Below are 25,682 nucleotides of genomic sequence, written 5' to 3'. Positions count from 1 at the left end.
ATGCTCACAGCAGCCTTATTTACAATAGCCAAAGTGTTAGTTGCTCAGTTGTGTCCGACTCTTTGTGATGCCATGGACTGTAACTTGCCTCGCTCCTCCGTCCATGCGATTTCCCAGGCAAGAATACTAGAGTGGGCTGCCACTCCCTTCTCCAGGGGAGCTTCCTGACCCAGAGAATCTGGGTTTCCTGAACTGCAGGTCGACTCTCTACCATTTGAGTCACCAGGGAAGCCAAAGGATGGAAGCAACTCAAATGTGTCCATGATTAAAAACAACAGGCAAATAAAACATACATACAAGAGCATGTCATTCCTTAAGAAGGAAGGACAGCCCGCCGCGCGCTACGATATGGAGGGATCTTGAAGACACTATGCCAAGGGACACAAGCTGGTCACAAAAAGGCAAATACCGCATGATTCCACATACTGGAGAAAATCTAATCAGTCCTAAAAACAAAAAGCAGAATGATAGGTACCAGTGGCTTACGGAGGGGGAGATCGGGCGGGGTGGTTGTTCAATGGGCATACAGTTTCAGTTTTTCGAGACGAAAAGTTCTACTAGAGATCTGGTTATACAACAATGTGCATACACGTAACACTACTGAAGTGGAGGCTTAAGACTGGTTAAGATGGCACATTTTATGACATAAAACCATCTTCAACATTCGCAGGTACCGATAAATCGGGGGACGGCAAACACTTTTCTGTAAAGGGGCAGAATGTAAATATTTTGGCTTTGCAGTCTCTGTCTTCCACCACTCAACTCTGCCATGATATTGTGAAAGCAGGCACAGACAATAAATAAATGAAGGCGTGGCTGTGTTAACAATAAAAAATGTTTGCGAAATTATGTGGCCCGCCCACAGGCTACAGGCTTCTCACCCTTGCGGAAGTATTGATAGATATCTAAATAAGAGGTAAACATTAACAGTCTATAAACACCAAATGCTCCTCTACCCAAGAATTAGGAGTGAAATATTCTCCCCTCACCCCCCAGAGTCCAAGATTAAAGCAACAGGAATAAGACCAAGCAAACTCAGCAAGGGACATGGCAACCTTGTCCAGCGCTCCAGCACTCTTGCCAGGAAAATTCTGGTACAGAAGAGCCTGGAGGGCTATGGTCCTGGGGGTCGCAAAGAGTCAGACACAACTGAAGCAACCCCGTGCACACAAATTCAACAAGACCGTAACTTGTTTGTCAGAGGAAACCCTGCTCAAGTGTGTATACTTCTCTGCCGATGGGCTTAACCAGTTTAGAGCCTAATGACTTGAGGGGAAAAGTAAAACTATTACAGCCAGGAGAGAGCTTGGTGCTCAGCCAGCACCTGTGCCTTCTTGGGTGAATGAGAAATCACCACTGGCTTATCACCCCAATCCAGGCCATCACCAAGGGTGGAGGCAGAGCTGGGGCCAGAGTGAAGAGCCACCCCACTCAGAGGTAATGCTGCTTCGTCCTCTCTATTTCCAACCACTAGGAGCAATTAGCCAGTACCCAGCTTTCCAAGAGTTAGCTGCTTTGCGCTTGCTTTTCCAAATGGTCTTGGCCTAACCCTGGAGTTAATTTTTGCTCTTCAAGTTCAGTGGAGAAAACTCAATGAAGACACACAGAGCCCCAAAGGCCTCATCTCATGAAGTTCAGACATGAAAGCAAGGGGATCCCAATCTGTCACCCTTTCTGCATTGTGCCATGCAAACCTGGCATGTTTTTTCCTGTGGTGTTTAGGCAGCATCAAGAGACAGCAACCTGGGGAATGGGGACGAGCAGCTGGCCTGAACCTTCCTGGGCACCGCAGAAAACAGGCGCCCTAGCTAAACACAGCACACGTCAAAAAGCAACAAATGGAAATGGAGGGCTGTGAGACAGACAGGATAGCGTGTGGCGGCTTTACAAAAGGGACCTTCACCTCATCAAAGAGCTCAAGCCAGCGCCAAGAACTTTAGGACCAGAACAGACAGGGTGATAAGGGGTCAAATCCTCCCTCTGCTTTTTTTTTCCCCTCACAAGAACTGCTTTTATTTTTTCACAGTGTAAGGGTAAATATAATTTTTTTCCTTTTTTTCCCCCCCTTAATTGAAGGATAACTGAGGCAGAAGATCTGGAGAAGGAAGGGCATGGCAACCCACTCCAGTATCCTCGTCTGGAAAATCCCATGGACAGAGGAGCCTGGCGGGCTCCAGTCCATGGGGTCACAAAGAGCAGGACATGACTGAAGCGACTTAGCACATGTGAGGTAGAAGAACAGGAGAGTGAGCGGGAAGATAGAATGGTGGAAATAACTGCTGAAGAGCAGAATAAAGGAAAAGGGATGAAAACAGCTGAGGATAGTCTCAGAGGCCTCTGGGGCAGTATTAAAGCCATCAGCATTCGAATTATAGGGCTCCCTCTGCTTTTACGTGCAAATTGGGCAAAGCTCCCGAGTGGGGCCTTTACTGGTTTATCGTAGGGACCCAATCCTGACATTTTCCAGCGCCCAACACAACTCACGGGTGGAGCCCTGAGGTTGGCCCTGAACAGAAGCAGAACTCTGGGTTTAGGCCCAAAGGCTGGATGGCTCAGGCAAAGGAAAGGCCTTTCTCACAGAATGGGGAGATGGCTGAGCGGTGACTTGCCTGCATTACTTGGCATCTCCAGATCCCACAGGACCTGCCCTCAATTGCTGAAAGAGCCTGACCTCTGACAAAGACCAATGATTTCAGCAGTAATTAATGATACTGTCAAATTAATTAACCCAAGTCTTTGTCCACAGGAAGAAAAATCCCTCTGATGTCAATACTGCTCATTACTGTCCTTGACCAAGCTCTGCAGACCCAAACCTTCAGTAAGGGCATGGGACACCACTGACTGATGACCCTAAAAGGTTTCTCCCTGCACCCAACCCCTATTAAGCCACCACCACTTGTTAATAAACCTTCTCATGGCAACATATCCTTTGATAACACGACTTTGGTGAATTCACAGTTCTTCAAAACCTAACACTCTTTAAATAGGTACAAGCCTGAGAACACCCGTGTGTTATCTTCCACATTCTTTACAATACCTTTTCGACACCCTTTTGAATTATGGTCATGAAATGCAAGACGGACGCTGTAGGATTTCATTAAAACATTTAATAAATGGCCCTCATTAAAACGCCAGTTCCCTTGTCCTTGCCTATAAGGACTCCAGCTAATCCAAATGCCTGCATAGACATTTCTATCTCATCTCTTTAGAGGATTCAGAACTATTTTCTTACACCTAACACAGCTTTCATTCCATTTAGAATAATTACCCTCTATCCCATTTCTGACTTTCAAGAAAAACAAGACACTTAATTGACCACAGGAGGACTCTTTCAAGGGCACCAGGCTGCAAAAGCTCTTGTGTGAGCGTACAACTTAAGCTGATGTAATCTGCTACAAGAAGCTGACTTCTATTTTTAAGTTATACCCTTTTACTCTGCCTTCAAAGGGCACATATATCACACATTGTAACTGCTCATAAAATACCTTGTGGCCTTGTCTCCCATCCATTGCCCTCCTGGGGTGACTTGCACTGTCAGGAGGGGTTTCCAACAGGAGTCCAGCTCTGCCCATGGAAATGTATCCACCATTTCCCATGATTCGGTCTTTAGGAGAAGAGCTCCACGAGGCCCCACTCTCCAGGTGTCTTGTTTACCACGGTCATTTTGACAGGGAACAGATGACTAGCAGGGTCGTTCTTGAGAGCCAGCATCAGGCTTTCCCACCTCCTTGTGTTTCCCTCCCCAAAGACAGCACTTCATAAATGCTTATTAACATTGCCACCCAGAGCTCTGTCACCAGGCCCATGTGCTCAAAGGGGGTCAGCCTGAAAACGGATCATTTGCTTTGTTTAAGTTTTTCATTCATCATTTCGGTCATGCTCACTGTGTGTTATTAAAAAAAAAGTTGTTTAGCATATTGAAAACACTAAGGGAAAAAAGCCTCAGTTGGAAGTGAAAGTACATTTGATCTCACTATTTATTTATTTATACGTATTCTGCTTGTTTCTTTAAAAAAAAAAATGAAGAGCTCTGTAATTAACTGTGGGGCTGTTGCAGAGTCTGGTGGAGGTCAGAACAGGACATTTCTCTCTGGTCTACTTCCCTCTTTGCTCCCTGGACACCCTGTCTCGTCTGCGGCTCGCCCAGCCTCAAGGCTTAGGCACTTCCAGGCCCTGCTCCATACTAAAGTCTGAGCAGGCTTGTGAGAGCACAGGTTGGATCGCTTGTCTCCCCTTCTCAACACCCTTGTTCTCCTTGGCCCTCAGGGAGATGTCCCTTTCGCCCTGGTCTGCTTACCTGCCTGGACCATGACCCACCCCCACCACTTCGCTTTTTATACTCTGGTTGCAGGGGCCTAAAAGGAGCAAAATGTGTTGTTTCCTTTCACGCAAAGGCCTTTGTCCACATTACTTCCTCAGACTGGAACTCTGTTCTGCAGTCTCCCCTTCCTCCACCCAGCTCCCTCCTACTCATCCTTCACAGGTGGTTTAGATGCCACTTCCTCCAGGAAGCCCATCAGGTCAGGGGTGTTCCTGCCACACCATGGGCTGCAGCTCATCTTGGAGTCACTGTCTCCAAGTGACTGCCTGGGACAGCAGGGCAGCCCTTGTGTCTGCTCACTCACCACTGTATCCCTCTGCATGTGGCCTGGCACAAGGTGGGCTTCAATCTCATTTGTTGGATGAACTAATAAATACATGCTGCTGCTGCTAAGTCACTTCAGTCGTGTCTGACTCTGTGTGACCCCATAGATGGCAGCCCACCAGGCTCCCCCGTCCCTGGGATTCTCCAGGCAAGAACACTGGAGTGGGTAGCCATTTCCTCCTCCAATGAATGAAAGTGAAAAGTGAAAGTGAAAAGTGAAAGGGAAGTCGCTCAGTCGTGTCTGACTCTTCACAACCCCATGGACCGCAGCCTACCAGGCTCCTCTGTCCATGGGATTTTCCAGGCAAGAGTACTGGAGTGGGGTGCCATCGCCTTCTCCGAATAAATACATGAGGGTACCCTAAAGACTGCAACCAGAGAGGGGTCCCACTTGTGAGGTATGAATTCAAATTTTGTTTCCTCAGAAAGTATGAACCCAAAGAAAGAATAGAATTTAATTCAGGATTTATCGGCTAAAATGTGAAGAAGATTGTAAAGCAATTATCCTCCAATTAAAAATAAATTAAAAAAACCCACAATAAGAACTCAAAAAAAAAAAAAGAGAGAAGCAAGCAGCTGGCTCTGACGAACCCCCCATCCCCCACCCAGCACACACACAGTGACTCCTACTCTTACAGGGGACTCAGAAATGCCTTCTGGTAACTCTTTCCCAGAGAGAGAAATGGAGACTCTGTTTAAAACGGAACCCCGCTGGGACAAAACACTAAGGCTGGCTCCAACTCAAGATTCATGTCATGAACTCCAAGCGAACAGCAACCTCCACACTTTAAATTCATTCCAAAGAGGGCAGCAAGCCACAAACCCATAATGCTACTTCTTACTTGCAAAACCACATATATCAATTCCCCAAACATTACAAAGTCAGTTGCATGTGGTGGAAAGGCTCTGCAGGTGTGAGAAGGCATGAATCTGGCACACAAATGGCACGGCTGGCATCTGGCCATCTGATATGGGTGCTAACTGGGGTCACGTGCTGGGCTGGCCTGCGGATTGTTAGTAAAGAGAACTAAACTGGTTCCTATCCTCATGGAGAGTCTAGTCTAATCAAGTATATACTTGCATACAGACTCCCTTTAAAAAAAAAAATTCTTTCCTGAAATTCTAAGTACACCATGTTCAGCTATTAAATTAAATCCAGCACACATGGGGCTGTGGAGGAAGGCATTGCTTCAGCTACTTCTGCATGGCAAAGAATTAAAAAAAAAAAACAACCATATTTTCCAAAATCAACAGATTGATGACACTAGAGAGTGGGTAATGTTTCAACATTCAAAGCAATGACGAAGCGTTCTTGGTTTATTTCATCCTTACACAGCTAGCAACCACCCTTCATAACAAAACTAAATAAATACAATTTCACATGAAAATTCTTCTGCCTTCTGGAATAATTTTACGTCTATTACCTGGCACACAGAAAGTGCTCAGTAAATGTACGTTGAATGGATAACCACAGGAGGGTTTTAACTATGAAAATGCCTTTGTCAATCTTAGGTATGCTGTTTAACTCCCCTTTATTCTCCTCTTAAAGAAAAAATGATGCATGTTTTCTACGATTCTGATTTTTCATTTCCCTATCATTTCATTGATCCCGTACTAGTTACTTAGGTATCACTTTCCTCCTCTGTAAAATTAAGTCTGTGTCTTGGTTATTGTGAGGCTTAAAGGAGGTAGTAGAGTGACTGGCTTATACCCTGCAGATAATGTTGGGGTTTTTGTTTCCTTTTTCCTTTTTAACCTCTCCACTCCATCCTCTTCCAATCTCCAAATAAAACGTCAAAGACAAACCAAATTACCAGCCTGATTAAAAAGCCAGGAAATTTCAAATGTAGCCTGGGCTCGCCAGCATCTATCTAGCCATCAACAGTTGAAAAGTTTTATTTACTATTTTGGGGCCTTGGTTTTCTCTTTCACTAACTCATCTTCAAGGAAATTTTCAGGTCTGATTTTCCATGAGCTCAGAAACCTATCTTATTGAGGAGCTGGCTACTGAGAACACACTAATGTCATCTACGATCAGGAAGAAAATGGTCTCTGTGTCCCTTCATAAAGAGGGATTCCAAATGACAAGCCACAGTAAAACTTGCCTTTTGAAAGGATTTTTGTCAATCTAATACCTGGGTCAACATTTGCTGACCCTATTCTTAAGCAACAGAAGGTTCCTCTTTTCCCTCACCCCATATATCCCCCCCATTTCCCCCGCTACCATCTAACCTCCTGCACACCAGAAAGGTTTCCCATCCACTGCTCTGCAATGATGTACTAAGAAATCTAGGGATTTTAAGCAATATCACAATTACAAATGGATCATTTGAAATGAGTAAGACAATTGACACAATATTATGTCAAATCTAACCATTTGCTAGATTTTTGTTGTCTTTCATACCCTGAAATATACTCAAGTCGATCAAACAAAGACCTACCAAGATTATACACAACAAAAACCTCTCTGTATTTTCATAAATATTCAGTGTATGACTGCCACCTAGTGGTGCAACATATCCTTGCATGACCAATCTCCAAAGAGCTAAATGGACTTGGGACACTAAAAACCAATGAAACATCGTCCCTCTGCTGCTTACCAGTCATTTCAGGAAAATTTAAGAACATAGCCATCTCCTCATACAAATATGTGAAGGGTCTACTGAAGATGGGGCCAATGCCACGTCATTTAATCCTACAAGTCAACCCCACTGCTTCCTAACCTTCTCACCAAACAAAGGAACATTATTATTCTATTAATTTTAATATTCATTAGCAATTAAAAAAGATTTCCCCAGCAGTCTGTTCTCACCTTCCAGTTTCATTTGATCTAATCTTGATTTTTAGTTATGCATGAAAAAGCATTTAGAAGTGACAGCCTTACAAAAAAGTGCACATTATATGAAAATCTGACTTCAATTAAAATCAGTTACCAAATCCCAGCAATTTCCAGCTGTCTCTTCTATCTTATCCTTAGAGAATTATATATCACATTAATTGGTATTCTGTCACATACAGAGACACCAGCGATGATTAATTGCCTCCTTGGTGTTTTGAGTTACATCTTCTTCACTAGGGGGATTCAAATCACTCACGTCTCATTACCTTCCAGCAGGTACCCCTTTCGGGAACCCCCATGAAATCGCCTACCTTCCTGAACTTCTCCATTTGCTTGCAGAGGTCTGGATCAAGCTCCTGGGACACGTCCTTCATCCACAGTAACGCCCCTCTGTATTCAGTCCGGCACTGCTCCATGCGATTCACCGTCAGCCAAGTGTCGGAGATGGCCCTATGCCGGAAAGTCTCCACTTCTTGGTGAAAGCGGCACAGAGGGTTTCTCAAAGCCAACCTAGACCAGAGGGTAAGGCCACAGTCTTGAAACCGAGAGGGCCAGCAATCTGAATCCTTGACAACTTACCGATCTTAAATTCATGAGTTAGTGCGTGAAACATACTCCAGGCTGCAGAAATAGCTGCAGACGTATACACTGAAATGTATGGAACTTTTAAGTCAACCAGGAGACGGTTATCCAACCTAATTACTGTTACTTAATGGTATCACTGGGGAGTCTCTCCATCTGTATTATTGGGGTTGGTCTCATGCCTGGGCAGAGTACTTGTTTAAAGCTGGAACCCATCTTTTGTTCACAGAGGAACACCAAGGAATGACCATTTCCCATTTCTACCCTTGGCCACTCCCTGCCTTCTGCCTCCCTGAAGCCTGGCCCTTTGAGAAGGGATGGACATGGGCACGGTGAGGTCATTCTGGATCACTCCGTGAAGGCCAGGGCGTCTGCTCTCTGCTTCAGTAGTCACAGAGAATGAAGGACAAACAGAAGCCTCATCACCTGGTCTAGGAAGGGGACAAGTACATTTACTGAGGGTCTACTGTGTTGGGTGCTTTCAGATATGCCATATGATCTGATTCTCATTTTAAAAAACCTAAGGATACTGTACCAGAAATGGATGTATATGATACAACAAAGTGAGTATAAAATAACATTGTTTGTAAAATACCATCATTTATTCAGTTAAAAAACGTTTGTGGGCTTCGTCACTTCAGTCGTGTCCAACTCTTTGCGACACTATGGACTGTGTCCCATAAGGCTCCTCTGTCCATGGGATTCTCCAGGCAAGAATACTGCAGTGGGTTGCCATGCCCTCCTCCAGAAGATCTTCCCCACCCAGGATGCATATCAAAATTTAGATAAAATGTTTATTTGGGAGGGGGAGGAGGATACTGCTTCTTCCATCTTCCTCCTCAAAATGAATAATGTCAGATTAATTATACACTTAAAATACAGTCGTCTCCAGGAAGTTGCAGGGTACAGGTTCAAAAAATAAAAGACTAGTATTTACATCTCAATTTAAGGGCAAACTTGTTAAGCTGAAGGGAACAATGATGTCAGTGAGCTGAAGTCAGCTCTTGGCAGTTCCATCAACATCACAGTGCCTGACCCGTATACCGCACTCTAAGATTATAGATGGGACAACAAACTATTCAAAAGGGAAACAACTCCCTTTACTACTTTCTCCAGTTTTCCTCGTCTGTAAAGCATCGTTATTAAACATTCAGCACTTCTCTAAAAATAGCTTGCCCACATCATCCTACCTAGATGTCGTGGGCTGTTTTCAAAGACGTATTGTTGTGCCATAAAGTAAGCTTGTGTTTTATCACCACTGGATTAAATTTAATACTTACTTTTCATCAAACTGAGTGGGCAATGGCAGCAATGACTACCAAATAAAGTGAGTAAAACTAACGCTGGTGTGAAGGTTTATAAAATCGGAGACTTCTATTTAAAGAAAGAGCCCTCAGCTGTCCCTCTAAGGATCCCATTCATTTCTGGTCTCCTTTGTCTCTGCTTTTAGAGTTTGCCAATTTTACAAAACTGGCTGATACAGAGTCTTGTGAATAAAATAGTCTCCATTTCTCGGACTACTGTAAGGTTAGGAACCTTTGAGCATGTAATGACGTGATGATGGATGTTAATATCTTGAAGAAAAGAAAAAGGTGTGGAAAGTCACATCATTTTTTTCTGTAACTTGTTTCACATAAAATCAGAAAGGTGAAAACCCACTCACTTGTGGTACAAGGGACTGAGTCTAGACCAGGAAAAAAGTCAATAACTGAAAATGTCAAGCTTCAGTGAGAGACCAGCCCATGTTTCCATTCATTAAAATCGACCCAATGAGAATAATCAATAGAATACCTAAAAGTCTAGCCCAAAGATATTTATTCTTTAGTAGGAAAAGGTAGAAATGACACAGAAAGTGGACAGAGGGCCTGGGATAAATGTATCATGACATGCCCAGATGATGAAATACTATGCTATGAATGTTTTATAAAATGTATACATGGACATAAAAACAGGATTATTTGGTCAAAAACCAATTTGCTAAATAATCAGTATGCAGTACTATACAAAATTATATGGGATAATGCTGTTTACATTAAAAATATATTCTGGCAAATCCCAAGTTATGTCCATGCGAGGTTTGGGAACTTGACTTTATGAGAGTTTATATCATCCTCCTTCTTTCCTCATGTGCAGAGCACTGGTTTTGATTTCATGTGCCTGGTGAGCACTTGAGCATCATGGAATCAGAGCCATCTTGTAGGAGGCCGTCTTCCAAATTGCAACACTGGGCAAGCTGCATTAATTTATGGATACAGGGCAGTCTGCTGTATTGCTGTACAGGTTTATTGCAATGATACTTTCCAGTATCATTTGTGTTGTTTCAGTGTTTTTGTCTGTATCCAAAGGTTAGACTATATGAACTTAAGGTGCCATATGCTTTGTGAGATAGCTTGCCACATGAGTATGAAAGGGGATAATTGGATAGCAATGTTATAAAATTATATGATCAGTAATGGTAACTCTTGGAGCGATTATGTCCAAGGATTTGGTTTCTTTCCCATAAATGGATGTTAATCTTAGCATGAAGGTATGCATAAGAATTTTTCCCACTGAAATTAGTGATAACCATATACATAATACAGGAGAATTTATGAACGGTTTTTCAAGAATCAATGATCCCTGTAAGACTGTGGAAAGCATATAAGCACTGAAAGCATCTGTCAAGGGGTTAAAAGTGAGTCAATCTCTATTTGCAAAATTTGAGTTGTTTTAAATTTTCTTTTTGTTTTTTTCTTGTTTTAAAATTTTTCTAGAATGAGTATGTATTATTTTTACAAGGAATACAGTTATAAATAAGGTTAAAGGGTACAATTCAAGATTATAAACACTTTTCTTGAAAAGCTGGGGTAGAAAACTCTTGGAAATTTTTCCATTCAACCATGAAAGCTGGGGTCCAAATGTCATTAGAAAGAACCAAAATGCCCACAAGGGGGACCAGTGAGAAGTGGACACAGCTGGTCTTTTTTTCCTACCCAAACTTTCTTGGGTCTTCCTAGGAACAGGTGATGGTCTGCTCCTGGTCCACTGCGAGGGAAAAGCAGCAAGGAGAAACTAACAAGAGACGGTTAATTTGTTGGACAGGCTGGGTGAGTAAAATTTTTGTAGCCCGAATATTTTTGGTGATTGCCCACAAACCTTATTTAGGTATAACATTTCGGTATAAAGTTTGCCTAATACTAGTGAGTGACACTGGGGAAAGAGGGCTTCTTAGTTACTGGGGAAGGAGGAGGAGGGGAGGAATGTCACTGCCTCAGATACCAAGTGTGTCTCTGCAGTGGCTCCTGTTTATTCCACGCGGACCCTGAACATGAGTCATAGTAGTGTTAAGAAAGAAAGTCATTGATTTACTACAATTTTCTCTGGCCCAGAGCTTCTCAAACTTGAATGTACATGGAAAATAATTGGGGAACCCATTAAAATGTAGATATGGATTCAGCAGTTCCGGGTTGGGGGTGGATTTTGCATTTCTAATAAGCTCTCCTCCGATGAGGCTGCTGCTGCTGCTGCCCCATCTTCTGAGCAAAACTATAGAGAGCATCTTGAACAGCACCCCTCGCAAGGCTACTGCCCCCAGAGAGCAGTGAGCGAACCCTTCCGCCCTGTCTCGTTAGGCTCCTGCTGAAAGGGGACCAGACAGATTGCTACAAACAACACAAACTATAAGCCAAGGACAGCACTCACAGGCTTGGTGCATGGCTATGGACCAGAACAGGTATGGAAACACTTTAAAAATTAATAGGGAAGGAAAAAGATTCTACATGCTATCTTAGAGTTGAATACAAACAGACTAACAACTGTGAACAGAGGAGGCCCGCAATCTCAGACAAGAGCCTTCTAAAGACCAGGGGCAGGTTCCCTTCACGAGTGAGTGGGTCCCAGATTCTCAGGAGACTCTCCCTCCCTCGATTGCCACCAGCAGAGCCCCAGTGAAGGCCACACACCTTTGCTGGGAAGAAAAGCAGAGGGCCTTTCCTGTCGCTTGCATCATTTTTCCCGCTCTGGTTTTATCTTGGAAGCCTTGGGACCGGAGAAATTTTCCCAGTTCGTTTTCTTCTTGAGACAAGACTGATGGAGAAAAGACCAAAAGCAGCCATGAACAATGAACATTTTTATTACAGAGAAAAGGAAAGAGGCAAATCACAAGGTCCTCTCTCTTCTAGAGACAAAGACGAGAGGAAATTAAATCCAAGAGGCAGGCTGTGAGGTAGGCCTCCCCACCCCACCCCCCACCCCCCACCGCTGCATTTAACTTTCATGTTGTTCTTCCATTGACAAAATGAGAGATCAGATTCACTTCAGCACATCTGTCAGTTCGTTTGCTGCCCTGTAACCAGAACCAGAAAATGACCTCTGTACTGAAAAGCGAGCCGATAATGCACTGCTCTGGGCTGAAACTAAAAAGTTGGGTTGTGGAGTATGACTGTGGGAATCTTCTGTGGCGGCCTACAGTGCAGGGCCAGTTTCCTCCTTTTATTCCCTCTTGCTGACTTTTTGATCTCTGCCTTCTGAATAACATTCCACTTGATTGTGCAGCAATTCAAATATCTTATCCGTGGCACAAGTACTTGGTGAGAGGAGGTGGGTGGAGACAGAGGGTATGTAGGTAATCAGGCTGATGACTTGGCAGATTTTTAAAATGCAGAGCTGGACTCAAATCTGAATTATGCCTAACTTGGACCTTACAGTTTTAAAAAATAAAATTGAGGTATAACTGACATACCGCATTGTATTAGTTTCAGGTATACAACAAAAATGATTCAATATTTGTGTATTTGGCCTTACTTTTAAAGACAACCTCAGAGGGCGCTACTGGTAAGAAAGGGACTCTGCTACAAGCTCTCTACTGACTGATTTGGCAGTAAATATTTAAAAGTCAGAATTGTGGGTGTTCCCTGGCAGTCCAGGTTAGGACTCTGCACTGCCAATGCAGGGGGCGTGGGTTCGATCCCCGGTCAGGGAACTGAGATTCCACATACCACAAGGTATGGCCAAAAAACTGAAAAACAAAATAAAGTACAGTTTGTTTGTTTGTTTTTTAAGAATCTCTAAAAAACATTTTTTTAAAGTCAAAATTGTATATCTCTTTTGACATTGTACTTCTGATAGAAGTACATCCTGAGGAAGTAGTAAAATGGGCACGAAGATATATAGATGGATATAATCATAGCACAGTTATTTATAACAGCAAAACTCTCTCTCTCCGCCATGGGGACTGACTTAATCAGTGTGGTGTGCCCACTCCATGGATGTGTGTGCTGTTTTGCAGCCACTGGCCTGACTACACTTTCACTGACAGCTGAGCCCCAGGCAAGCAGTGACACTGAGCTCCCTTGCATGCATTTTTTCTCTAAGCACAGCTTTTGACAGGGATGCACTTTGAACATTACTCGCATTTCACATCGCTGTATTGATGCATTTACCAATCACTTGTCTCTAAAACCGTTTTCTAAATGCTGCCAGGATTCTTGCCCGTTTTCATGAACAATCCAGACTTCTTTCGGGATGCACCCCATCCCTGACACAATGTCCCCAGCAATAACTAGAAAACATTAGCCAGGAACCAGTAACCCAAAGGTGAATGTTAACGCTGCTGCTGCTGCTAAGTCGCTTCAGTTGTGTCCAACTCTGTGCAACCCCATAGACAGCAGCCCACCAGGCTCCCCCGTCCCTGGGATTCTCCAGGCAAGAACACTGAAGTGGGTTGCCATTTCCTTCTCCAATGCAGGAAAGTGACTGTTTCCTTATTAAACTGCGAGTGCAGTTTACGTTCAGCATTCTATGGAGAAGAGGTTTTTCGAATCCATTTTCCCTGATGGTGAAGGACTACTCTCCTTCCCCTTCTGTTTTTTCAAAATCAAGTGCATTGGTCAAAGCCTTGCTCAAAAGCTACCTCCTTTGTGAAGGGGGTGACCCCTCCTTCTCTGTCACAGCAGCGCCCTCTCGGCACCGGGTACTGGAGTGTCTGTGGGTGGGCACGTGTCTACTTTTCCCATGACAATCCCAGCTTTCTCGATAGGGATCTCATCCAAACTATGGATTCCCAAGGCTGAGCAGAAAAGTCATATTCAGGGCATTAATTAAATGCTTGTGAAACTGAATTAACTATAATTTTTGCCTTGTTATCCCTGTATACTTTACTTCACTTTAAATGCTTATCTGATACTTATATGTCATGATTCTAGGCAAAAAAAAAAAATTCCTCTAAGAGGTGTTGTTTTTTACCACCTTCTGTTCTTCTTCCTTGCCACTTACTAACATGGGACTCACTCAACTGCACAATTAGGACAATTTCATATCTTTGCTTACAACAGTGTGAGACTGCTGTCACCTTCTTTACCTTGAAGCCTCAAGTCACATACAAATGAACACATGAGCTTGAGGCCAGGAAGAAAACCCGTTCATGACCCTAAATGACTACGTGTGTGAGTAGTGCTAGTCGCTTAGTAGTGTCCGATTCTCTGCGACCTCATGGACTGTAGCCTGCCCGGCTAATCTGCCCATGGGATTCTCCAGGCAAGAATACTGGAGTGGGGTGCCATTCCCTTCTCCAGGGGATCTTCCCAACCCAGGGACTATGAGGCTGCTAAAATGTACTCTTTGCTATACAAACCTAAGTAGGTTGGAGCATTTGAGAATTCAGGTTTTGCTATTTTACACACTTGAGGATTAAACTTGGGGTGCTAGACAGGCTTCATTTTGAGAGCTGAACTCTGATCAATGGGACAGGGCTGCTCAGAGGGTGGTGGGAAGATTGAGGGGCCTCAGGCTCCCGGCTGGATGACTTAGTGATGACTGTGTCATTTTCTAAGAAGGGATGTTCATTCTTTAATTTCAATTTTAAAATCCAAATACTGAAATAAATTTACAAAGTTTAAAATTCAGCTGCAACACAGGTTATCAGATCACTCTTAATGTTCCTATGTATAAGGTTTCACTTAACGAGGACTTAATTCAGAGACAAATAAAAACCTATTCATATTTAATTGCTGATTAGATTTTCAGATGTGCCCTGAAAAGGGAACCAAAGAACTACAAAACCAATTAGCTTGGCAGCATTAATTCACTTAGCACAAATTTATAGATGATCTCATTGTACGAGGCACTGTTCTTGCCATTGGAAATAAAGAGTTGGACGAGACACATGAGGACCCTGCTGATGCAGCTTAGGTTCAAGGAACAGGAGACAGAATTAAAAAATACAAAACTCAAACTCAACACACAAAAAGTAAAATGCCAGGTAAGATGGGAGTGGGGGTGGGGGTCGTAAGAGAGAGTGACAGGTAACTGTTTTGGGCTGGATGGTCATGCAAGGTGTCTCTGAGCAGGAGAACAATAAGCTGAGCTTTGGGATAAGGGGCCACTTGAGACAATGAGGGCAGGGACATCCCAGATGGAGGAAGTGGCTGGAGAGGTGAGCAGGGTCAGATCCAGTAGCAATTTGTAACCCGTGGTATGGAAGTGTACATCTTACATTAAGTGATACTGGAGGCTTCTCAGCAGAAGAACAATATGATCCAATGTACTTTAAAAAAAAAAAACTTTATTTTGAAATAATTTTAGGCTGATAGGAAAACTGTAAATAGGATACAGAGTTCCTGTGCAACCTTCTTCCCCTAACGTTAGCATCGTACACAACCATGGCTGTTGTTGTGGTTGTTTAGTTGCTAAGTCATGTCCGACTCTTTGTGACCCCATAGACTGGGCATGCCAGGCTCCTCTGTCCATGGGATTTCCCCGGCAAGAATACTAGAGTGGGTTGCCGTTTCTTTCTCCAGGAGATCTTCCCGACCCAGGATCAAAACCACATATCCTGGTTTGGTAGGTGGATTCTTTACCACTGAGCCACCAGGGAAATCCATGTAACTGTTGTACACTGATCAAAACTAGGAAAATACCACTGATACAGTATTACTATTTAAACTACAATCTTAGTGAATTTTCCTAGTTTTCCCATTAATGCCCCTTTTCTGTTCCAGGCTCCCACATTGCATTGAGTTGTCAAGTCTGCTTGGTCTCCTTCAACCCGTGCCAGTTTCTCTGTCTTTCTCGACTTTTATGACCTTGGTGCCCTTTAAGAGTACTGGTCAGGTGTTTTGTGGTCTGTCCTCTATTTGGGTTTGTTTGCTTCCTCACGATTAGACTGGGGTTATAGGTTTAGGGGAAGGAAACAGCAGAGATGGAGTCTCCTTCTCAGTGTAAGATATCAGGGCTACAGAAGATCAACACGCGTCATTACTGGTGACGTTAACTAACCCCTATCATTTCGTTCACGTCATGTCATTGGATTTCCCCACTGTAAAATTAAGATTCTTTTTCCTTTCGTAACTGTTAAAAATCTTGGGAGTAAATTCAGAAGACTGTACGAAGATGCAGTCTCTTTTCAAACTTTCACTCACTAACTGTAACATCTTTCCGGGAATCATGCGTGTCACAATTCTTTCTGTGGGTGTGACGGAAAAACCATTAGGTGATTTGGTGGTTCCCTCATTCTTTCTAGATTAATCGCAACTATTTTGTAAGGAAGAACTATTTCTTCTCCTCCGTTTCTTTGCTTCTTTCTGGGCACACACTTGATGGACATTATCTCACTTCATGGGTTATAAGCTAACACTATTCATCATTTATGTTGTTGCTCAGATTACTCCAGCTTTGACCCCTGGGAGCTCCAGGAGATGGCTGAGCGCTCTCTGACTGCAACGTGGATGATGAGCTGGAGGAGGCAAAAGCAGGGGCAGGGAGACCGGTTAGGCAGCTGATGCAGCCAATCAAGGAAGACAGTGATGACGGTGGCCTGAATGAAGGCAGTAGCATGAAGAGGCAGAGGAAAGAGAACCGGGAAGCAAGTGAGCTGGCAAAACTGACCAGCAAAGCACCTGTGACTGACGGGATGTGGGACAGAGAAATGTCAGAGGCAGTGTGCCATGTGTCTGGCCTGTCTCATACCTGAAGACTATGGCGTGATAGCGCTGGAGACATCTTAGCTCAAATATCTGGTAAATGGTAACACAGATAATTTTCCAAATTTTGCCTCTAAATCCTATGATTTTGTACTTCCACAAAAGAGTCTTCATAAAAGATTACTAATAAAGGAAAATGGCCAACTGTTAATTTGTCATTACTGGAAAGGGGTTTTAGGAGTCAGAAACAAACTTCTCATCGTTTAGTCTCAGAAATACAGAAATTGTACTCTTAAACAATCTCCACATGGAAATTCAAAAACAAAGTAACATACAACTTGATATTTAGCATTTCAGACACAGCTCTGTTGGTAATGATTTTAAGATGGGATGACCATAGGAAAATCTTATTCCCTAAAAAAACCAGTATCTATCTGACATTAAAAAATGTTCAGGAAGAAGTGCTGTCAACAAAATATAGTCAATGGATTAACTGTATGAGCCTTCTCTCTTCATCTGGTCATTTTAAAAGGAACAAAACTGGACATGAGAGAGCCTAGGCAATCAAATGGTAACAGCTCCAAAATTTTAAATCCCATGATATAAAACTGAGAAAACTTTTTTATAACTAGGAAAAGAAGTGGCACATGCTTATCCATGGTAGACTCAATGCAAATCTCCTCTGTTATTGTACTTGCACTGAGAGATGAACAGCCTATGTGAAGAATTTCTGATAAAATTTTTAAATACCCCAACCTACCAATTAAACAGCAAAGACAGACACCCTGAAACATTTGTTTTCTTGTCTTGCCTCCTAAACATATAAAATTATACATTAAGGCAAAATATCCAATATCTTACTGTCTATTTGGTCAATATTCATACTTAAGGCATACTTACAACATATTCTCTTTTGATAGAGTACAATTGCTTTAGACAAGTCCAGACAGGTTCTCTGAATTGAGTGAAACAGCTATAATAAAAATACAAACAAAATGCTAAATAAAACAGGCAGCAGTGAAATAAAAAACAATTACACTGAATATAACCATAATGTCTGATTTGCCCACTAAAAACAAGATCATATGCCTAAGTGTGCTTGGTGTTATGTGATGTACTAAACAGAAAATGTGACCAAAGCTTTTAAACATGCTCCTGTTTTTCTATATTTATTAGAATTCATCATGTCTGCAATCTAAAATGAGATCTGCAGGAAGATGATTTCCTCCAGACTACTCAAATAATAGCTGAAAAACAGGAATTCTAAGTGCAGGGCCCATTAGGGGACTTGGTAAACCAGAGACCCAATATTCATTCATAATCTAATTTATTTCTTTTTACCACTTGCTGTCTTTTTTTCCAAATGGAGGATCTGTCAATTAAGCATCATATTTAAAACACGACGCTAGCTTATTCTATGATCCTAATGCATACTTAAACAACTCTATAAAAACAAACAAAAATCAATCAGCTGAATGTTCTGTCTGCTTTGAAGACATCTGGTAAAATGGAGTTTAGCTAGCAGCCCCTATCACTCCTTTTCCCAATTATTTCATAAAATACATGTGGAAGAAACCTAATATGTCATGCTACGGCCATAACAGAGAAAATTAAGGGGAAAGCAGGTGGGCTATGGGGGGAATAATTTAACTAGATTTTAATTTCTGGTCTTTGCTTCAGAAATAGAGACAGTTCAAGAGAAGATAAAACAGTTGTAAATCAACTATACTCCAATTTTTTTTTTTAAAGGAGAGCAGATAGTCCAGAGACATCACACTTTCTCCACCCTCTGTCCACTGACTCAGAGACCAGTGCTGGTATCAATTAAAACACCTGGCAGACAAAGCTGTGCCTCTGAAGAGCCACCAGGGAAAGGAGTGCAAGGCTCCTCTCCCTCTCCCCTGGCTTACTGGCCATGGTGAGGTAGCCGTTACAACTGGTGTTACAAAGCACTTCATTGTTTGAGTCAAAACAGAAGGCTGGCTTCATGATAAATATGACCAAATGTTCTAATAAAAATGGACATATGCATATATACTGAAAAGATTAAAAACCACTCTTACAAATGCTTAATATGATAAATCTTGGTCACGTAGAGTATGCGTGCGTGCATGCTAAGTTGCTTCCGGCTCCGACTGCGTGCTTCAGTGTCTGACTCTGCGTCCTCATGGACTGCAGCCGCCAGGCTCCTCAGTCCGTGGATTTCCCAGGGAAGTGTACTAGAGTGGGTTGCCACGCCCTCCCCCAGGGGATCTTCCCGACCCAGGGATGGAATCTGTGCCTCTTTCGTCAACCTGCATTGGCAGGTGTGTTCTTTACCACTAGTGCCACCTACTACTACTACTACTACTAAGTCACTTCAGTCGTGTCTGACTCTGTGCGACCCCATAGATGGCAGCCCACCAAGCTCCCCCGTCCCTGGGATTCTCAAGGCAAGAACGCTGGAGTGGGTTGCCATTTCCTTCTCCAATGTATGAAAGTGAAAAGCGAAAGTGAAGTTGCTCAGTTGTATCCGACCCTCAGCGACCCCATGGACTGCAGCCTTCCAGGCTCCTCCGTCCGTGGGATTTTCCAGGCAAGAGTACTTGGGAAGCCTGAAATGCTGCTGCAAGAGCCTAGATATAAACATAAAATTACTGTATTTTGTTTCACATACTAGAAATTAACATACTAAATTTGAATAATGCTTGTATTACTACTAGGTTGTTAAAAGGAAAAAATAAATCTATAAGATGTGAGAAGCATATACAACTTATCATTTCAATTCTATTTAGAATACTAAAATCAGAATAGAGGCCTTGGGACATCCCTGGTGGCCCAGTGGTTAAGACTCCATGCTTCCAGTTCAGGGGATGCAGGTTCAATTTCTGCTTAGAGAACTAAGATCCCACATGCCACAGGACATGGCAACCCCCTTCCAAAAGTATATTATCTCTTAAAAAAAAAAAAAAAGAATAGAGGCCTCCTGGTTCTTCTTTTCTCTGCTGCAGGAATCTCTATTAGAGCATCTCTGTCAAGCCCAGCTTCAGTTAGAACTATCCCACTGACAGGAGAGAGGGTTGGGAACTCATGTTACTTGTATTTCCGCGCATACTTATTCACTGATACTTACTGAATGTGTGCTGTGTGTCTGGCTGAGCATACAATAGTGAATAAAGCTGACATGGAATCTGACCCCTGATGGAGAGAGGGCAGGCAAACGAACACGAGATAATTCCATGAGAGGTGAGTTCTGGGAATAATGGCCCTGGGTCTAGCTCTTTCCTCAGGTACACAGGATGAATGAACCTTATCCTCTTCCATGTGACAGCCCATCCCAGAGAATCGGTGACTAACATCTCCCCTTCAGCCTCTCTTTCCCAGAAGAAGCATGGTTTGCACCATCCTGGCCCTACCCTTCTCAGAACGCTTTTTGAAACCTTGAACATTTGACCTTCCTCTCATTAAGTGTTCAGCTCATGAATTGTAGCTTATGTTTTGATATCACTCTCAATTCTTATCAGACCACATAACACATTATTTCTCTCTGTGCCCTCTCATTCACAGAAGTGATAAGTATGCTTTTAAATTTTTTTAAATTAATTTTTTTGGGAGTATAGCTGGTTTACAATGTTGTGTTAGCTTCTGATGTACAGCAAATGCTTTTTAAATTTTGATCTAAAGTATCAGCAGAATGTCCAGCAAGGTAGGAAATTAGTGGCCCTTTCACCAGTTATTTGAGAGCCAATCAGCTACTAATTCAGCTTACTGTGTTATTAACTAGTCTAACTATTAGTTAATTCATTCCTGAATTTTCCAGGATTCAACACAACCTTATTAGACTCATGTTCCAGGACTTTTTGCTGTCATCCTTTTTTTTTTTTCTTTAAATGTAACCATTTGTCTGACCCTAGCTATCTATAACAGCACTGGCTCTTTGAGTTAATGTTTTTCAACAAACATTTATTGAGAATTTACCACATTTCATGCATTCCAATAAGGTGCTTAAAAAATGAATTAACTGAGGTATACTGGTGGTTACAGAAGAATTGTGGGTTTAAAAAAATATGCTGGAATTCAGTTGATCTGATCCTAGATTTTCCTCATAAATGAGTTTGTTTGCGATATGTTTTCAAATACAAAGCACACCTATATGCTTGCTTCTGTGAATACACTCTCAGATTCTGTCCCTAGCAGGACGGCCATACAGGGGTCAAGGGCCATGAAGCACTCACCTCTAGCTTGGCGTCCAGGTCTGCGTCGGAGGCAACGACATGCTCATCTTCTTTCTTCCCCGTGGCTTTAATAAAGGCTTGCTTGGTTTCCCAATACTTCTGCTGCATCTTATTCACAACTGACTTGTCTTGGGGATATCGATTGTGTAAGTCCCAGGGATAACTGCTAAAGGCATAGGCATTCAAAGAGATGTTTTACTCACGAATTTCAAAAAGATTAAAGACATCAGAGCACAAACAAATGTATCCAAACATTCACAACGTTACTAAACACAGAAGTGCTTTCTTACATGGTTATTACACCAAAAGGTTAATCAAGTCTAAGTTTTACACCAAAACCTTAAAAGTTAGTGAGGAAATTAGGAAACTTTGGCAGGAAACCAAGAAACTCAAGCTTGAGAACTTCAGATATTGAAAGACTGGAGAAACGGAGAAAGGGAAACCAAGCCAGCCAAGGGGACTGCCTCAAGCACCCGAGGGAGTCAGAGATAAAGCCGAACACCAAAGTTCTCTCCAGTCTGCACTGCAGCCAACACTGAAGTGATGGCAGAAAAGTAGAGATAAGGGCCTGCAAAATTGCATACTTGAAAGCTGTCACAGAGGTCCCTCACATAGTCAAACTCATAGAATCAGAGGACAGAGTGGTGGTTCCCTGATGCCGGACAGGGAGGAGGAAAGGGGAAATTACTGATCGACAGGTATAAAATTTCAGCGGTGCAAGACGAGTTAAGTTCTAGAGATCGGCTGTACAACCATGTGCCTGCAATTCATGGTGCCTGTAGTTCACAGCACTGTATTCTACACTTAAAATTGTGTTAAAACGGTAGCTCTCATGTCAAGTGTTTTTACTGCAGACACACAAACTTTTGAAAAAAAAATTTTTTTAATTGGTTATGGACATTTCATATTAAAACGTTAATTTCTTAAACATAGATGGTTAAAATACAGATAGGAAGCTATTCTTCAGGAAAAGCACAGCGAAGATCACATCCAAAAGCGTGTCACTAATAGACTCAGAGACGGAACAAACGGTTCCTGCGTGAAGGGTGAGGGAGAGGAATAGTTGGGGACTTTGGGATGGACATGTACACACGACTGTTTTTAGAATAGATAACCAACAAGGACCTACCGTATAGCACAGGAAACTCTGCTCAGTTATATGGATGGGATGGGAGTTTGGGGGAGAATGAATACATGTATATGTATGGCTGACTTTTGCTGTTCACCTGAAACTATCACAACATTGTTAATCGGCTTGTTAATATCCCAATACAAAATAAAAAGTTTTTTTAAAAAGGGGTGTCAAGAAGAAATTAGAAAAAGCTCAACTGAAAATGAAGTGGAATTCTGTAAAAGTGCCCAGGGTACCCAAACACTGACAGAAAGCTTGCCGTGGGGCTCCATCCTTCCTGGTTTTGTCCCCACCTCCTGTGTGTCTAGGGTTCCCATCCAGAAGCTCACATGGGACCCCCAGGTGTCTCCCTCTGCAGACACATAACTTCTTCCATCCCATCCGATCAGCACTCAAATGTGCCAGACTTGGGTTCTAAAGCAGAAATTGCTTTATACTATTACACCGAAATATGTATCTCAAACCTTGATGATTTATACTATCTTGCCGGATAACATTTACAAGTTTTGATTCACACACTTGTTCTTAAAAAAATCAGAGTTTCAGATGACTTCCTTAGCAATGGTTATTTTTGGAAAGAGGCAAAGGATTATAGTTTATATCTTTCTGCATTATTTCAAAGTTGGGAATATGTCTAGATATCAAACGTATAGGCACGATGACCACACTTAATAATTGAACACATTGTATTGAACACTGCAAACAGGCTAGGAGGGGAGCATTACTCTTCATGCGCACTCATCACACACAAAAAGCAGTAACTATAAAGGAGATGATATGTTAAATAGCTTACCTGCAGTAATGATTTCACTATGTATATCATAATATCATGTTGCACATCTTAAATATAGATAATTATTTAAAATTAAATGCAAATTAAAAGGTTTTATTATGAGCTTAAATCAGAGAAAAGGAAATGAAAATATGTCTAACTTTTGCATAAAAGATAATCCTTCTACATACTATGTGCGTTAAAAAGATGGGAAGAGGACTTTCCTGGTGGTCCCGTGATTAGGAACCTGCCTGCTAGTGCAGGGGACATGGGTTCGATTCCTGGTCCAGGAAGATTCCACATGCTACGGAGCAACTAAGGCTGTGTGCCATGACTGCTGAGCCCGTGTGCCGCAACTACTGAAGCCTGCACACTCTAGCGTGCCATCGCTACACTCACTTCAGAGTCTGTGCTCTGCAACAAGAGGCCACCACAACCAGAAGACCGTGTACCGCAACAAAGGGCAGCCCCCGCTTACTGCAACTAGAGAAAGCCCATGCAAAGCAACAGACACCCAGAGCAGCTGAAAGAAGAGATGGGAAGAATATGCTTCCCAAAACTGTGGCTATTTCAAGGGAAAGGAATTTTCAAGAGTGGGGAGTAGGGTGGACTTCTATTGTTTTTTTTTTTTTTTGTCAAAGGTCATAGATTTAAAAAAATTTTCATTTTGGGGGGGCGGGGAAAGGTCTTTGGAGATCTAGTCAACACCCTTCACTCCTGTCATTTAACAAATGAGGAATCTCAGGTTTCAAAATGTTAAGAATATTGTCCAGAATCACAGAGGATTAAAATCCAAGCTTCAAAATCGCAGCACAGCGTGCATTTCAATGTTCTCTGCAGCCCTCACATTTCAGTAGCAAGTGGTAAAGTGGCTTCGAAAGGTAAATGGGAGAAAGGCTCTGGGGAAGGGCCCACCTCCTGGGGCTCTCCCAGGTGGTTAAGTGGGGGACTTAACCACCTGCTTCTCTGTGCCTGCTGCCAAGATATGTCAGCCATTACGAGGGTCAGGGGATGAAGCCATCCGTTTGTCTTAATGAGGCAAGATGGAACAATTAAAAAAAAAAACAGTTTGACAACTCTTAGAGAGTTGTCAAATGGGGATACTCAGGGAAACAAAATCCCTTAGCTGTTTATTAATTACGTTTTAAAGCTCATTACATTTTAAGACATGCAAAATTCTTTTAAAGTGTGACTTTTGATATTACTGAGGAGCTGGACCTGACTGCTTCTCTACTGAGACAGGAGGGATTAAAAAGTATAGTCTTTATTATAATTAATTGTACCATTGAAAAATGAAAATAGGCACTGTATTTTTTCATGATTCAAATTAAAGGAGGTAAAGCATTACAAAGATCACCTTGACTGGTGGATCAAGGTTTCAAAAGGGTTCAGAAACACTGCTTATAGCAGACCTGAATTTATAAGCAATTTAACATGATGCTTAGATTAGTTATAGGCATGTGAATGGCAGTGCTAATATTGCCGTGTGAGGACCACATCTGTTTTATTCAGCATCATCTATTTCCAGCAATGACTGGTTCCTGGATGTTCATGAAGATTGAAGTCATGACTATTAATGACTTCTGAGTTATTAATTAATGAGTCTGAGTTATTTTTGTCATTATACAGTTACATTATTATTTTATAGCTGCCCTATAGAAAATTCCCTTATAACTCTAATATTAAAAGTTGTAAATAAGACAGAGATTGAAAAATGTATCAACTCATTACACTGAAAAGATGATGGTAAGAAAAGCTATCACTAGATTCCCAAGAAAAAAATTTCCATGTAAATGAATTTCTCAGAGAATCTTTTTGGTTATTGCTTTTCATATTACATTTAGTAGGGATACGGAACTTGACTGTACTCAGCATGGGGGCTTTGTTGGTGGCTCAGATGGTAAAGAATCCACCTGCAATGCAGGAGACCTGGCTTGGATCCCTGGGTTGGGAAGATCCTCTGAGGAGGGCATGGCAGCCCACTCCAGTATTCTTGCCTGGAGAATCCCATGGAGAGAGGAGACTGGTGGGCTACAGTCCGTGGGGTCGCAAAGAGTCGGACACGACTGGGAGACCAAGCACGGCACAGCACATATTCAGCACTGGCTGAAGGCTAATAGGTTATTCACTGCCATTGTGACTCCTGATTTTTCCATTCAGTAGATATTTATTGAGTATATATTACATGCTTTCCTTTTTAAACAGCCTCCCCCAATTCAGAAGAGACAACAAATTATTTACCATTTGTGTCCTGACATGGTTCCTCCTCCTTCTTTTTTCTACTGTTGATGATTTGGGGAGAAGGGGCAGGGAAAAAGCACGAGAGCATAAGTTACATTATAACCTGAAATAAAACAAATACATTGAACAGTTACACACTATACTACTATTAGGTTAATTTGACACATAACATTTTTCAATCTAAGCCATTTTAGGAGCCAAACACTACTCCACAGTAACACTGTACCCCAGCATCTGGAGTAGTTTAGCTAAGTAACACTGCTTCGAAACATCCCAAATGAGGTTTGAGAAGTAAACAAGCAGGCTGAATGACAAGGGCAGGTTGCAGAAGACTACAGAATATATGAGACCATAACATGC

General features: G+C 42.3%; 1 protein-coding gene across 7 annotated transcripts in view; it reads right to left on the bottom strand.

The window, feature by feature from the left end:
• Positions 1–25,682, bottom strand: part of ICA1 (islet cell autoantigen 1) — a 170,125-nt gene that overhangs the window by 120,770 nt on the left and 23,673 nt on the right. For 5 of the 7 annotated variants that reach the window (XM_005678969.3, XM_005678966.3, XM_018047370.1 and 2 more), the window contains exons 2-6: positions 25,323–25,425; positions 21,178–21,343; positions 17,864–17,936; positions 12,008–12,131; positions 7,796–7,994 (exon numbers count right to left, since the gene is read on the bottom strand). In XM_005678969.3, the coding sequence (XP_005679026.1) occupies positions 7,796–7,994; positions 12,008–12,131; positions 17,864–17,936; positions 21,178–21,343; positions 25,323–25,339 (579 nt within the window). In that variant the 5' untranslated portion in view covers positions 25,340–25,425. The remainder of the gene's footprint in view (positions 1–7,795; positions 7,995–12,007; positions 12,132–17,863; positions 17,937–21,177; positions 21,344–25,322; positions 25,426–25,682) is intronic. The other 2 variants (XM_018047373.1, XM_018047369.1) reach the window with 1 other exon arrangement.

Source organism: Capra hircus, chromosome 4, assembly GCF_001704415.2.
Source record: "Capra hircus breed San Clemente chromosome 4, ASM170441v1, whole genome shotgun sequence".
In the NCBI taxonomy this organism is placed as follows: domain Eukaryota; kingdom Metazoa; phylum Chordata; class Mammalia; order Artiodactyla; family Bovidae; genus Capra; species Capra hircus.
The sequence above is the reverse complement of the archived record's forward strand: the minus strand, read 5'-3'. Positions and strand labels throughout refer to the sequence as shown.